The sequence below is a fragment of the Rhagoletis zephyria genome, unplaced genomic scaffold (genome assembly GCF_001687245.7).
Source record: "Rhagoletis zephyria isolate East Lansing unplaced genomic scaffold, Rhagoletis_zephyria_1.1 Rzeph_scaffold_02996, whole genome shotgun sequence".
Taxonomy (NCBI): domain Eukaryota; kingdom Metazoa; phylum Arthropoda; class Insecta; order Diptera; family Tephritidae; genus Rhagoletis; species Rhagoletis zephyria.
The window spans coordinates 43,195-56,296 of record NW_016160080.1 but is presented as its reverse complement, the minus strand read 5'-3'; the positions used below and the strand labels follow the sequence as shown (position 1 = coordinate 56,296).

General features: G+C 33.6%; 1 protein-coding gene across 1 annotated transcript in view; it reads left to right on the top strand.

The window, feature by feature from the left end:
• The window catches only part of klg (klingon), a 59,461-nt gene that overhangs the window by 10,178 nt on the left and 36,181 nt on the right, over positions 1 to 13,102 (top strand). The window contains exon 2 of the mRNA XM_017622967.1: positions 4,179 to 4,316. Coding sequence (XP_017478456.1) covers positions 4,179 to 4,316 — 138 coding nt within the window. The remainder of the gene's footprint in view (positions 1 to 4,178; positions 4,317 to 13,102) is intronic.

Below are 13,102 nucleotides of genomic sequence, written 5' to 3'. Positions count from 1 at the left end.
TTTCAATTAGCATAAAAATATCGCTCATTCATTCGCTACGCTTTGTGTGTGCACTTACACGCACAGTACATTGGCAGACTGTTGCTTTGAGGGCATGCACGTACGCGTATGTATGTAAGTATGTACATATGTATTGGGATCCTGATTGTGAGTGCCGATGCTTTTTTTTTCTTCATTGAAGGCAGCTTGAGTCTGTGCCACATTGTTCCATCTATCGACTTCCAGTATACTCAAATCTTCATTTTCTTCAGTTGTTACATGAATTCTCCAGGCAGCCATAAATGCGTTTGCATTGACACACCAACAATTCAGCATACAGCAGACAAAAAAGGACATACTCTTCCTGTACATTCCAAATATATACTAGTCTTCAGTGCTATGCAAATCGACTATGTAAAGTAAGAGCAGATTTTCTATTTGGAAATATATATTCTTCATTCTTTGAGTGTCCGCAGGCATAGGAGCCATCAAACTCAGACCTGCGTTAGTCTATTGTCCGCATATTCGTATCTATATGAATTTGATACTCTCTTTTCCTTTCGTATGCCTTTCAATAATACTTCCTCTATTCCCTTCCGGTTCATTTCATTGCTTCTTTATTTTCGTAAGGAAATTAGCCAGGCGTATGAATGTCAATGATGACTGCGAACCACTTCTTTTACATAGACTGATTTTGATGGACACGTAGTTGGCGCAATTTGTATACCTTTCATGAATATGAAATGGTATTATTACTTTGGTCCGACACCAGAATAAGGAGAGATAGACCACAAAAATGTATTTCCAATTGCCTGTCCTGTTTTCCAGACAAACGACTGTAATTTAGTAAGCGGGTGTGTTTTTCTAATTTACTAATCATTTGTAGGAACCGGAAAAGTCGGAACAGTGAAAATAACCAAGATCGGCTCACCTGTAACTTCCATACATCTCATTTTTAAGATTTGAGGTTTTACTTTAAAACTCGTAAGCTATTTTCTAAATACTCAAACAAAATCTACTGAGAAACCCATCAAGATCAGTGCTTTATAAGTTATATTTTCCATACCACTGATTGTTCAGATATGAGTTTTTTACATATATAAAGGTTCTATTTGTGTATGTAGCGAAGCAAAAAGTATTTTTTTTTTGCTCCCAAATAACTAACTTAAAATGCAGTAATCGGTTGCAATAAAAATTGCTGATGCTGATGAAAGGTATAAAGCCTTCGGCACAGCTAAAGTCAGCACTATCCTTACTTTTTTTTTTAGTTTAAAAACTGACTGGTTTTCCATTAGTAAAATAGAACTAAAAGGAAAAAGATGAAGATTAAAGTTAAAGACTGTATGCTTGAGTATATTCAAGTATGTTTCTGTTGTAGAGCACTTAATTACTAAAAATTTAAAAAGTAAAAAAAATGCAATTTATAATATTTAATCAAAGGTGCTAAATACGAGTCATAAAATATCGTAAACACTAATTTAAGGAACCTCGGTGCAATTTTCGATGACTTCTAGTGATTAGTCCTTTGTTTACCGGCCGAGTTCAATGGCCCCGAACGAAATTTCCGTTACTCCGTTACTTTGCTTATTTTCATGTAAACTAACTTCTTTGATCTCGTTATTTATTTTTTCGAATAATTTGTATTGCTATTTTAAATCTGCTTGTGGGAACTACCAGCCCGGGTCCGTTGGACTCACATTATTATTTTCATAGGGGTCCAATGAACCCAAACGGTTGGTAATGCTAGTAGTCTCCGCGGTAGACAAAGGGTTAAAAGTCACATAATTAACTTTTCTAATTGTATTTTTTAGTGTTTTCTACCCGGCTAGCATCTTGCGAATTTCGGCAAAATTCCTCGCGTTTCCCTCTTCAACTCTTTATATCAATCTTACATAAGTCTCGTTTTACCTGGTGTCAGTGTGGCTCAATAAGCGCCTCCTATTTGCTCTGTGCTGGCGTGAAATTCCTGGAGTAGCAGTTGATTGTTGAGTCTCGCTGAAACCGGGGTACTTCCTATGCTGCACTGAGTCACTGATCCGAAACAATGTATTTTCATCTCTTCTATTTACACGTGTGTGAATGCCAATTAAAGCGATGTTGAAGAAGAATCATTCACGATAGACCCATTAGCACTGCACAACATTGCCGCTTTGAACGCCCTGCACCTGCAATTTTTTTTGGCTAAATACTTTCGATTTGTATATAGTTTGTTCATTAAACCAATGAGTACAAAATCAAAAAAATAATAATAATATAATAAAATATTTCATCCATTAAACAGATGGGGGAAGGTCGTGCCTTTGTCGGATCTTAGACTAACTATTTTTCAGGCAGAATTGGCTATTTCAAAGGCCTCATCACTGGTACAATGTAATACGATTCCTAGTCCTTATACCGACAGGCAGGCGGCTATTAAATCTTTGGTAAAGATGTCGCTGTCTTCAAAGTAGTGGCTCAAGCCGCTGATCTCCCCACGAGATGGCTGAGACATTAGCACACATGTTTTCTGGGTACCTGGCCATTGCGACATTCCGGGAAATTGTAAGGCTGATGAGCTCGCGCGTTATGGAAGAATATTACCTGATACAGATATAAGGAATACTCTCGACATCTCTATCCGATTATGCAAATTTCGACTGAATAAAAAACTCGTAGAAATTTTTAGTGAGAGATGGCGAATGGAACCGACTACGAAAACTCCCTGGCCAACCATAGACGCCCAACGTACCAACTCCCTACTAAATCTAAAGGGGGAAGATCGTACGCATATTGACTGGAGTTCTCACCGGACATTGTCTGATTGGATTACACGCAGCTAGACTGGGCGCGCCCTGCAATGACTACTGCAGATGCTGCATGGTTGACGATGATGAAGAAACCATTCCATATCTTCGTTGCCGTTGCCCGGCTCTATCGAAACGGAGACCTCGAAGCGACGAACGTTAGAAACTCATACGTATTTATTACTTTTTTGCTAAACTCAAGTCGTTCACAGGAGTATCACAAGGGACCGTGAGTCCAACTGAGTCCACTTAGGACTGCCGGCCACCTAACCTATGGCTATATTCTTAAAGTAAAAAATCAATCCAATCATTTTGCATAAATGAATCAAGAAGTAAGTTCACTTAAATGACCGCAAATGGCATTTTTGTGCGCCCAAGCGGCATAAAAAAATATATTTCTCGTTTTCTGAAAATTTTCTAATTTGTGCTCTTTATTATTAAAGCAATATATTAAAATTGTATGTTTTAACTCTGTAATAATATCCGAATATTCCATATAAGCATTTAATAAAACCTAATATTATAGAAAATTGTTTACACCAAAAAAAAAACTCTGCCATAAACAGACGAAGTTCGCTTTCAAAAACTTTACACACATCCGTTTCCGCCAGAAAATTTTGGCAAACGGAGCATATGAAACTGGTTTATTGCACATTTCTAACGTGTAAATACGAATTTTTTTGGACTTCTTATTTTTGGATGCAACTCTGCATGCTGTCTGCATGTTATTGCTGCTGCCAGTTCATTGCCGGCGTCTGTTTCCGTTGTTGTGGCCATGATGGAAAAAGGTTATTGGCTAATTCGCAGAAATAACTGTATACAACAACAAGAGCAGCAGCAGCTGAAATAGCAGCAAAAAAAAAAAAAAAACGGCACCAACAACACGAAAATAAAGGAACATTTGCTAGGTGTGCTTCGCGAGCTGTGAATAATTTGATTTTTACGGCACACACGTGCTCTGAATACAATTCGTACACAAAGCAATTGCATCGGGGACATTTGAAAAAAAAAACAATAAAAAATAAAAATCTACGAACAATAGAAACTGAAAATGTTTTCGCGCATAAAACACGCAAACACGTGGAAAACAGCTAGCGAAAATTCGGGGGATTTTCCAAAACCGGCGAGCTAAGCCAACGTAAAAAATTAGTAAATAAATATAAATTTAATGTTCAACTACTTTTTCGTGTTTTTTTTTTGTAATTTTTATATTAACTCGCAGCTTAGCAGTTGCAATTTAATAGAGAAACCACAAAATAGTGAACATTTCAGCACCAACTAGATAAATAAAACTTTGTCCTGCTGAAATGTTATTAACAAAATAAAAACAAATAATTAAAGTTTTAAAACTCTACTAAATTTCTATTCATAATTAAAATTTCACAAATTTTTGGTTTTTTTTTTTTTACATTTCAGGCACCAACACACGCCCAATGAGCACTTCACAGACGTCATCCATGTCGGGACCGCAGCCGCGTTTTCTCTCGCGTGGCCATACATATCGCGCCGTGGTGGGCGACACACTGCTACTGCCGTGTCAAGTTGAAAATTTGGGTAAGTTCACGCGAGTGTGACACATTCTGCAAAAAAAAATTTGTTGGTGACAACTTAATCCTTTGAGCTTAGCTGTTGCTGAAATTGGTATTAAATGGAGTAAAATGTGTGTAAAAATGTTTTTTTATTTATTTATTTTGCTTTTTTTTTAGTTAGTTTGCTTATTGAAAATATGAAATGGCTGCTTAATAGATAATTTGAAATGGCTGCTAAATAGATAATAAAAGCAGTGCGAATTATGTTCAAAGCATTTGCAAAAAGTGCGAATTTGTTGACAAATATACGCTTTTATGGATTTTGCTAATAAATTCAACATTTCGACGTGGCAAACAATTTCAATATCCGATATTTACGTGCTTTGAAAAAAAGTAAGTGCGCCAGGGCCACACTGGAGAAGTGAAACTTCTGTTAGAAAATCGATAAAAATTTCGACAAAAATGTCGATAACGAAATCGATAAATTATCGGTAACAAAATTGATACACAATTGATAACAAATTCGATAAAAATATCGATAATAAATTCGATAAAAATATCGATAATAAATTCGATAAAAAGATCGATAACAAAATCGGTATATTATCGATAACAAAGTCGATATATTATCGATAACAACATCGATAAAAATTTCGATAAAAATTTCGATAACAAAATCGATAAACAATTAATAACAAAAAAAAGCAATCGCTTATTTTTTATTCATAATTGACATTGACTTGTCCATTAGACCGTATGTAATAATGTTGTACAAAAATCCCAAATCGTATAAATTTAAACTTACCTCTCGCTATTTGTATGCAGCGTAATATATCTCTCAATTATCTAACTAGTTCCTGTCAGTCATACCAACCGTCCGTCAGTCAGTCCATTAGCTGTTGACAAGTATAAAATTATTTGCAAAAGCTTCACAGAAACTGACGGCAGAAAATTGATACACCTACCAGTTAAAAAATCGCATACACTTCCCCTTTCTCTGTCGATAAGTGTGTTTGCATTGGGAAGATATGAAAATATGTAGGTACGTAAGATATGCAAGTGTGTTGAAGTGTTTAGGCGAGACGGTAACATTCACTAATTGCCCATTACGGGGCACTTATCTAAAATATAGCATGCATATGACATACATACATATGTGTACGACTAAAAACATTAGAATGCAGGCTCGAGTGATGGACAGCCTTAGAAAATGTCAAATAAATGTGTGCTAACATGTCATGCGATGCAAGCGCATCTGAAACTGAGGTACATAAGTCCGCGTATGTATGTACGTGTGAGCGAGCACTTTTACTTGGGGAGTGTTTAAGTGTATGTGCGCGTTAGGGCAAAATGAGTGCAACAAAAATGGACAGCAGAGAAATGAGTTGAAGGAGTGGCAGCATTTGTCGAGAAAAATGCAGCAAAATGGAAGGTATACCTAATAAGGATGAGGTGGAGAAGAAGAAGCACACATAACTGAGTATTGTAAGATGTAATAAAAGTCAAATGTAGACGACGACAGTCTTACCAGTCTTTTAGTTAGAGCATCAGTGTAAGAGAACGAGCGATAAGTGCGGCAAGCGACTACCTTCATAATACTTAAACTATGTCTGTACGTATGTATGTACCTACATACATATGTGTGTGTACAGATGTACATACATATATGTAAGTGCATGTAGTTAGATGAGTGCTTGTCAAAGCGAGCTGAAGTTTGGCAGCTACAGTGCACTTTGTAGCATGCAACAGCTTCAGCAAGCAGATAATAGAGCGTATAAATTACAAATTGTGCAAGCAATTTAGTCGAGTCCATTTACGCTCACTAAAGGCTCACTTGCATCCGACACATGTATGTACATATATGAAGCAGCGTAATATTTTTTGCCACACCTACACATTCGTTAACATACATAAATTTTTCCCGCAATAAGTAACGTCATTAGATCATGGCTCATGTCACATGAAATGTTAAATTGTAAAATGCTAAATGCGGACAGACAGGACTACGTGGATAGTGTGTCTGGCAGCAACTACGTTACCTAAGTGCTGCTCGCCGTGCATGGCAGCCACTTTGGCTCCACTCTTTACATTATTGTCACACTGTACTGTACTCGTGTAATGTGTTCGGTGTCATTTAAGAGTAAATGTGTTGGAAGAGGTAAGCTTACTGCATTCGTGTGTATGCACATGTGCGTCATATCTAATGGGCGATATATGTATGTATATAGGAACTTGCAATAAATATACAAAATGCTTAAAAATATAAAGTGCTTTATTTTTATATTTATTTACTCAGTGTTCAGAGAAAACATTGCGATTGCATTTACTACAACATTGATTACAAGTGCTGGATATTTTTGAAGGACAAATGTGACTTTCTTTTTAGGAGAAGTTCAAGTGATTGAAGAGATGATCGTTGGTCTAATCCAGCCAAACCTCGTATGACTGCTAAGTGATAATTTGGCAGGCCTTTAAAAATAAATATTGAACTAGCGATGCTAAAAATGTGTTAGTTTCACATTTACATACATACAACTTTGGTGATAGTTTAGAAAAAATGGTTTTTCGAAAAAAACAAATACTATGTACATGTAATTTTAAAAACTTATTTTATTTTTTTTAGACTATTGTTTGGAAAAGGAAAATACATATTTTTTACTTTCATTAAATTTTGATAAACGTAATTTAATTTTTTAATTTTTTAATTTTTTAATTAAACATTCTTCATTTATTTTTTATCTAATTTAATTTTTAGGTTCTTATAATATTTACTATTTTTTTCTTTTTGATCTAACTTTCTTTTAATTTCTAAATTTCATTTAATTTTTAACTGACCTCACAAAAAGGAGAAGGTTATCAATTCGTCGGAATGTTTTTTTTGTATGTTACCGCATAACTTTGGACCACGTTAACCGATTTATGTAATTCGTTTATTTTTTTTAAGGAGAGGCGTTACCTCACAGTGGAAATTAACGATCGTCCTAAATTTTTATATGTGAATTGAAGTCGGTTTTGTTTTTGGCTTAAAAATTATTTGTTGAAAATATCTTCATTTACTTTTGCTTTATTTCCATTTAATCTTTTCTTATTTTAATTAATTTTTTTTTTATTTATTAGTTTTTGTTGTTTAAAAAGAAAAAAAAATATATTTTTAAATTTTATTTAATTTTAAAAAAAAACGTATTCCTAAAAGCCAAACATCATAATGCTAAGCCCTGCTCATTGTCAGATTTTTCAACTCGTATTTCGAAAGACAGTAAAGATTTTTCAAGACAGTTGGCAGAATTAAAAATTGTAACATATCCACACAACCGTATACAAAATAATCACTTTTGGGTGCTATCTAAGGAATGGCAATCAAAAACTGGTCCCACAAGTTGGAACCATACCATCTATACTCTAAAAATGAAATGTGTTCTGCTCCATTGCTGTGCATCAAACCAGTACCCAGTCAAATAGTATCATCTTGACAGAAGGTAATAAGCCCCAGCCGCAGGGGCGGTGTAGCATTAAGGGTGATACAAGGACTTTTAAATACCATTTCGAAATTTTATATATAAGCTATTGATACTTAACCTTATTATGGTTGACGAAAGGTGTATTGCTCGTGCTGCTTGGCTCATGAATGAGCTGAGTGTGGACAACCACTTCCCGCTTACAAATTTGAATTTAATTTTTAACGTATTCTGCTGAGTGGCAGTATAGATACTACGTCTAATGATTTCGTTTGTAAGAATACCTAAAGCGAAATTATACGAAAATAATTTCCCGTGCACAGTAAACTCCTAAATTTCTGCTTTCTCGAAGATTTTAGGACCAATTCTAAGTTTACTCTTTTAAACATTTCCAGTTTTCACTTTTCTCTGGCGCTTGAACTGAATTTGGAGATATATTTTGATCGAACATTTTATCCCGCTATATCACTCACTGTTCTTCTAAATATTTTCTGCACAAAAAATTTCAGCTCAATTTTTTCTGTATTTAACCTGATTTGCTTAATAGCCTAGCTGATTACTGCGCAATTGAAAATATTGGCGAAAATTTTTAGAGCAACACTGCTGTTTTTTATATACCAGATAAGAGTGTTAATATACACATAGTATATGCTAATATTTTACTCAAATGGAATTAGGTTTGTCGGTGCTATTGATACGAAAATGCATCATCGACAGGTGATAGTGTATTTCAGATGTTTTAATGCAATTTGATGTTACATGAATTGGTGAAGCGGAAATAACCACAAACAAAATCACTACCACCGCTGCAGGTGATATTAGAATACTGAATAGATTAACATATATGTGTACATGAACATAGTTTGACGCAAATTTGTGATGCTGCATACAATCCTACTGGTACTTAATGAACAACGACATTTTGCGATATGTTCGACCTAACGCCTCTGATTGACATTTAGAATGAAGTAAATATTTAGTTATTTGAAGCGCAGGAAAATTGATAAATTAACGCTGCAGCAGCAAACTTATATATTTATATAACATAAGTGAACACACTACCGTTGCAGCATTCAGAACTGCTCTCTGCCTTCAACTTCTGCAAGAAAGTCTAATAAAAGAAAGTTTTTTTTTTCAATTTAAAGCCTCATATTTATAGATTAACTATAAATATATGGTGTTTTGTTGTAAAAATGCTCATGTGTCATATTTTCTAAACTAGAGCTGACACAGAAATTTCGATCACGGATTTGGAATCTTCATTAAAAACCAGGCAGAAAATAATTTTGAACTTATTTGTATGCAATTACTCCACTGTGCTACTGTGGCTTCAGCAATATGTATCTATACTCNCTGCATACAATCCTACTGGTACTTAATGAACAACGACATTTTGCGATATGTTCGACCTAACGCCTCTGATTGACATTTAGAATGAAGTAAATATTTAGTTATTTGAAGCGCAGGAAAATTGATAAATTAACGCTGCAGCAGCAAACTTATATATTTATATAACATAAGTGAACACACTACCGTTGCAGCATTCAGAACTGCTCTCTGCCTTCAACTTCTGCAAGAATGTCTAATAAAAGAAAGTTTTTTTTCAACTTAAAGCCTCATATTTTTAGATTAACTATAAATATGTTGTGTTTTATTGTAAAAAGGCCCATGTGTCATATTTTCTAAACCAGAGCTGACACAGAAATTTCAATCACGGATTTGAAATCTTCATTAAAAACCAGGCAGAAAATAATTTTGAACTTATTTTTATGCAATTACTCCACTGTGCTACTGTGGCTTCAGTAATATGTATCTATACTGAAATGTCTGAATTATAAAAAAGGCTCTCAGAAATTTTCAAATTATGTTTAATCATGAAGCAAAAGAACTGAAATCTTTAACTATCCAGAATGTAACTGTGCCTCATATCTTCTTCAACATCCTGTGTTGTAGTAACTGGAGGTTATCGAACCATATGCCTTGTTTGTATTTTCTTCTTCTCTGCATCCTCCCTTTTATCGCTGAAAATATTCCAATATTGCTTTCTGTTGTGCTCTCTTATTACTACTTTGTGTCGTTTTTATATATCTTGCGCTGAATAGCGTCTTTTATTGGTTTCGCTTTGCTAGTACATTTACTAATAAATGTCAATGTCATATTGATATTATTTTGCTCAGCAGGTGGCACCGCAACTACATAATTGCTACCAAAGTGAATTTCCTTTTTGCAATCTACTAAGAATACTTGTTATTGTTGTTGCTATTTATGTTTGACCAAAATCGCTGTAGGATAGTAATTTGTTTTTCCTTGGCGGAAATTGAATGTCAACGTGTGCCGAGTAAATATGTAAATATTACTCAGTTTATGTACGCCTACGCAAGTCCCTTTGTACACAATGAAATATGCAATGAAATATGCAAGCAGCATACAAAATTAGCTTGAAATTCAATACATCCGGTTATCCTGGCTTAGCAAGATTATATGCATATAAATAATGCATAAACGTTGGCCTTATAAATTATAAATTGTTGCATGTAAGCAACAGAATTTAGTGGAAGCATACTTTGTGTTAAGATTTGAATTTAATATCGAATTTTCGTAATCAAAAATACTAGAAAGAAATAATTGAATTTATGGTTGAAAAATGTCAGAAAAGTTCTTTACTTGACATCAATTAATCTACTTCAAAGTCTTTGACAACGCGGGGATTATGACTTTAATTTACTTATAGCTTTCAACATGTATGTATGTAAATGCTAAAGATTGCGTTTATGATTTGGTATTTTTCATAAATACTTAATTAGAGCATTCACAAGACGTGCTCTAATTAAGTATTTAAGAGCAGTAAAATCAAGATAAATTTTCAAGGAAAACATTGTGACTTGGGGATATATTTAAAAAACAAAATATGTCCCTTTCACAATGTTAATCAAGAAAAAATATGTACATACATATGTATAGGTATGAAATAGAGAATAGAATTAACCGAGTCGCCTTTCGAATTGCATTGAGTTTTGAGTGGACCTCTGAAGTCTCGTTTACTATTTAATAGAGCAGAGTCTCTTACCACAATACGATTGCCGGCACCGCAGGCAATTTTCATTCCCCGTTTAAATCTTTTAGCTGCATGGCGTGACAAACAGTTTATTTTCCCCGCTAATGGTATATTTTTTGTACACAAGAGCGGTTATGGCTAAGCCCAATTTGCGAAAGCAAAGCATAATCCATCCGAGTTCTACTTTAGTCAATTGCCATTAGTATATGATTTATACGACTAGGCTTTCAAAGACCCATTTTTGTCTCTTATTCTCATTAAGACTTCACTTGCCTCTTGCTATGTGTGAAGGAACAACTGCTATATATATTTTTTTAGTATATGTAAAGCAGTCTTGTAAGAAATTTACATAATATTTAATCGACATAATTACTACTTCCAAATAAGTGACTGTTGAATTCAATATACCTTACTTTCTTAAGACTTACACGGCAGTTCTGGATAGTTAAAGTTCTAAGATAGTAAAATGTTTTTCTTAAGACAAATAAAAGAGAAATGGCAAGATAGTTTGAAAGACCTTTGTTGTTCTGGTACAAAAATCTGAGAAAAAAGCTCACTGATTCACCACTCGTGGTGAAAAGCTATTTGAGAAAAAGCGCTTGTAGATCATTTAGCTCGCGTCGCTTCGACAGTCGCAATGGTCAAGTCAGGAAAGCACTGGTGTATCTNTAATCGACATAATTACTACTTCCAAATAAGTGACTGTTGAATTCAATATAACTTACTTTTTTAAGACTTACACGGCAGTTCTGGATAGTAAAAGTTCTAAGATAGTAAAATGTTTTTCTTAAGACAAATACAAGAGAAATGGCAAGATAGTTTGAAAGACGTTTGTTGTTCTGGTACAAAAATCTGAGAAAAAAGCTCACTGATTCACCACTCGTGGTGAAAAGCTATTTGAGATAAAGCGCTTGTAGATCATTTAGCTCGCGTCGCTTCGAAAGTCGCAATGGTCAAGTCAGGAAAGCACAGGTGTACCCTTTGACATGACTGGGTTCAAAACCATGGGCAGCGGATCCTTTTTGACCGACTTCCATAAAAGGAGGAGGTTATCAGTTCGTCGGATTTTTTATTTTTTTTTTTATGTATGTTACCGTATAACTTAGGAAGACGTCAACCGATTTCGATAATTCTGCATCGGAAAGGTAGTATCTCAGAANGGACTAGGAGGGGAGTACTGTGGCAACACCACAAAAGCCGATACGTACGACCAAAATGCAACCTTGCTCTAACTTACATTCTTCTTTACACTGTCATTCCTTTCACGTTAGTAGAACAGAAAATAAAGTTTTACACTCTCTTCTATTCTTGCGCTCAACCGAACCACACGTGTTTTTCTTAGTATCGTAATCCCCACATATATATAGTTATATATTTTTTTTTTTTATATGGGAGTTGAAGTCGGTTCTTTTTTTGCAAAAAATTACTTGTTTTAATTTTCTTTTAGTTACTAGATAGATATGTAATTTTCAGAAACTTATTTTATTTCATTTTCTTTAAGATATACATTCTGTGTAAAAAAGAAAAATATTTTAAATTTCCTCAAATTTTTAGATACGTATTTATATTATTTTTTTTTTATTAAATTGTTTTTATTTTTTCAATTTAATTTTCTTTTTTATTTAAAAAAAAAAAATTTTCCTTTTTATTTGATTTAGTTTTTAGGATTTTGATTGAATTTTTATAACACCATTATGTCTTTTTAATTTTTTTTTAATATTTAGATTTTTTATAAAAATATTTTTTTTTTTAATTTAACTAAGTTCTTAAGTACTAATTTCCTCTTTTTTGGTAACATTTTTTTCCTTTTTCTATTTAAATTTTCTTTTAATTTTTAGATTTTATTGTTTTAAAAAGAAAAATATTTTTTTAATATCATTTAATATTTAAAAAATATTTTTATTGATTTTTACTTTGTTTTCATTTAATTTATTTTTATTTTTATTAATTTAATATTCTTCTATTTATTACTTAAAAACACAAAAATGGCACGTATTATGCACAAGTAATTTTTACCAAAAAAAACAAAACCGACTTCAATTTTAATATAAAAATTTAAGAGTACCGTTAACTTTTGCATGATCCAATGATCGGATCTAAGTGAAATTAGTATGGACCCATATCTGAGCTACCTTTCTTTTAAGAAAATAATTTAAGAATTTGGTTAATGTGGTCCAAAGTTATGCAGTAACACACAAAAAAAATATATATATATATATTCCGGCGAATTGATAACCTCCTCCTTCTTTTGATGTCGGTTCAAAATGGCAATTCCTTTGTATGCCCCATACTTGGGCACTT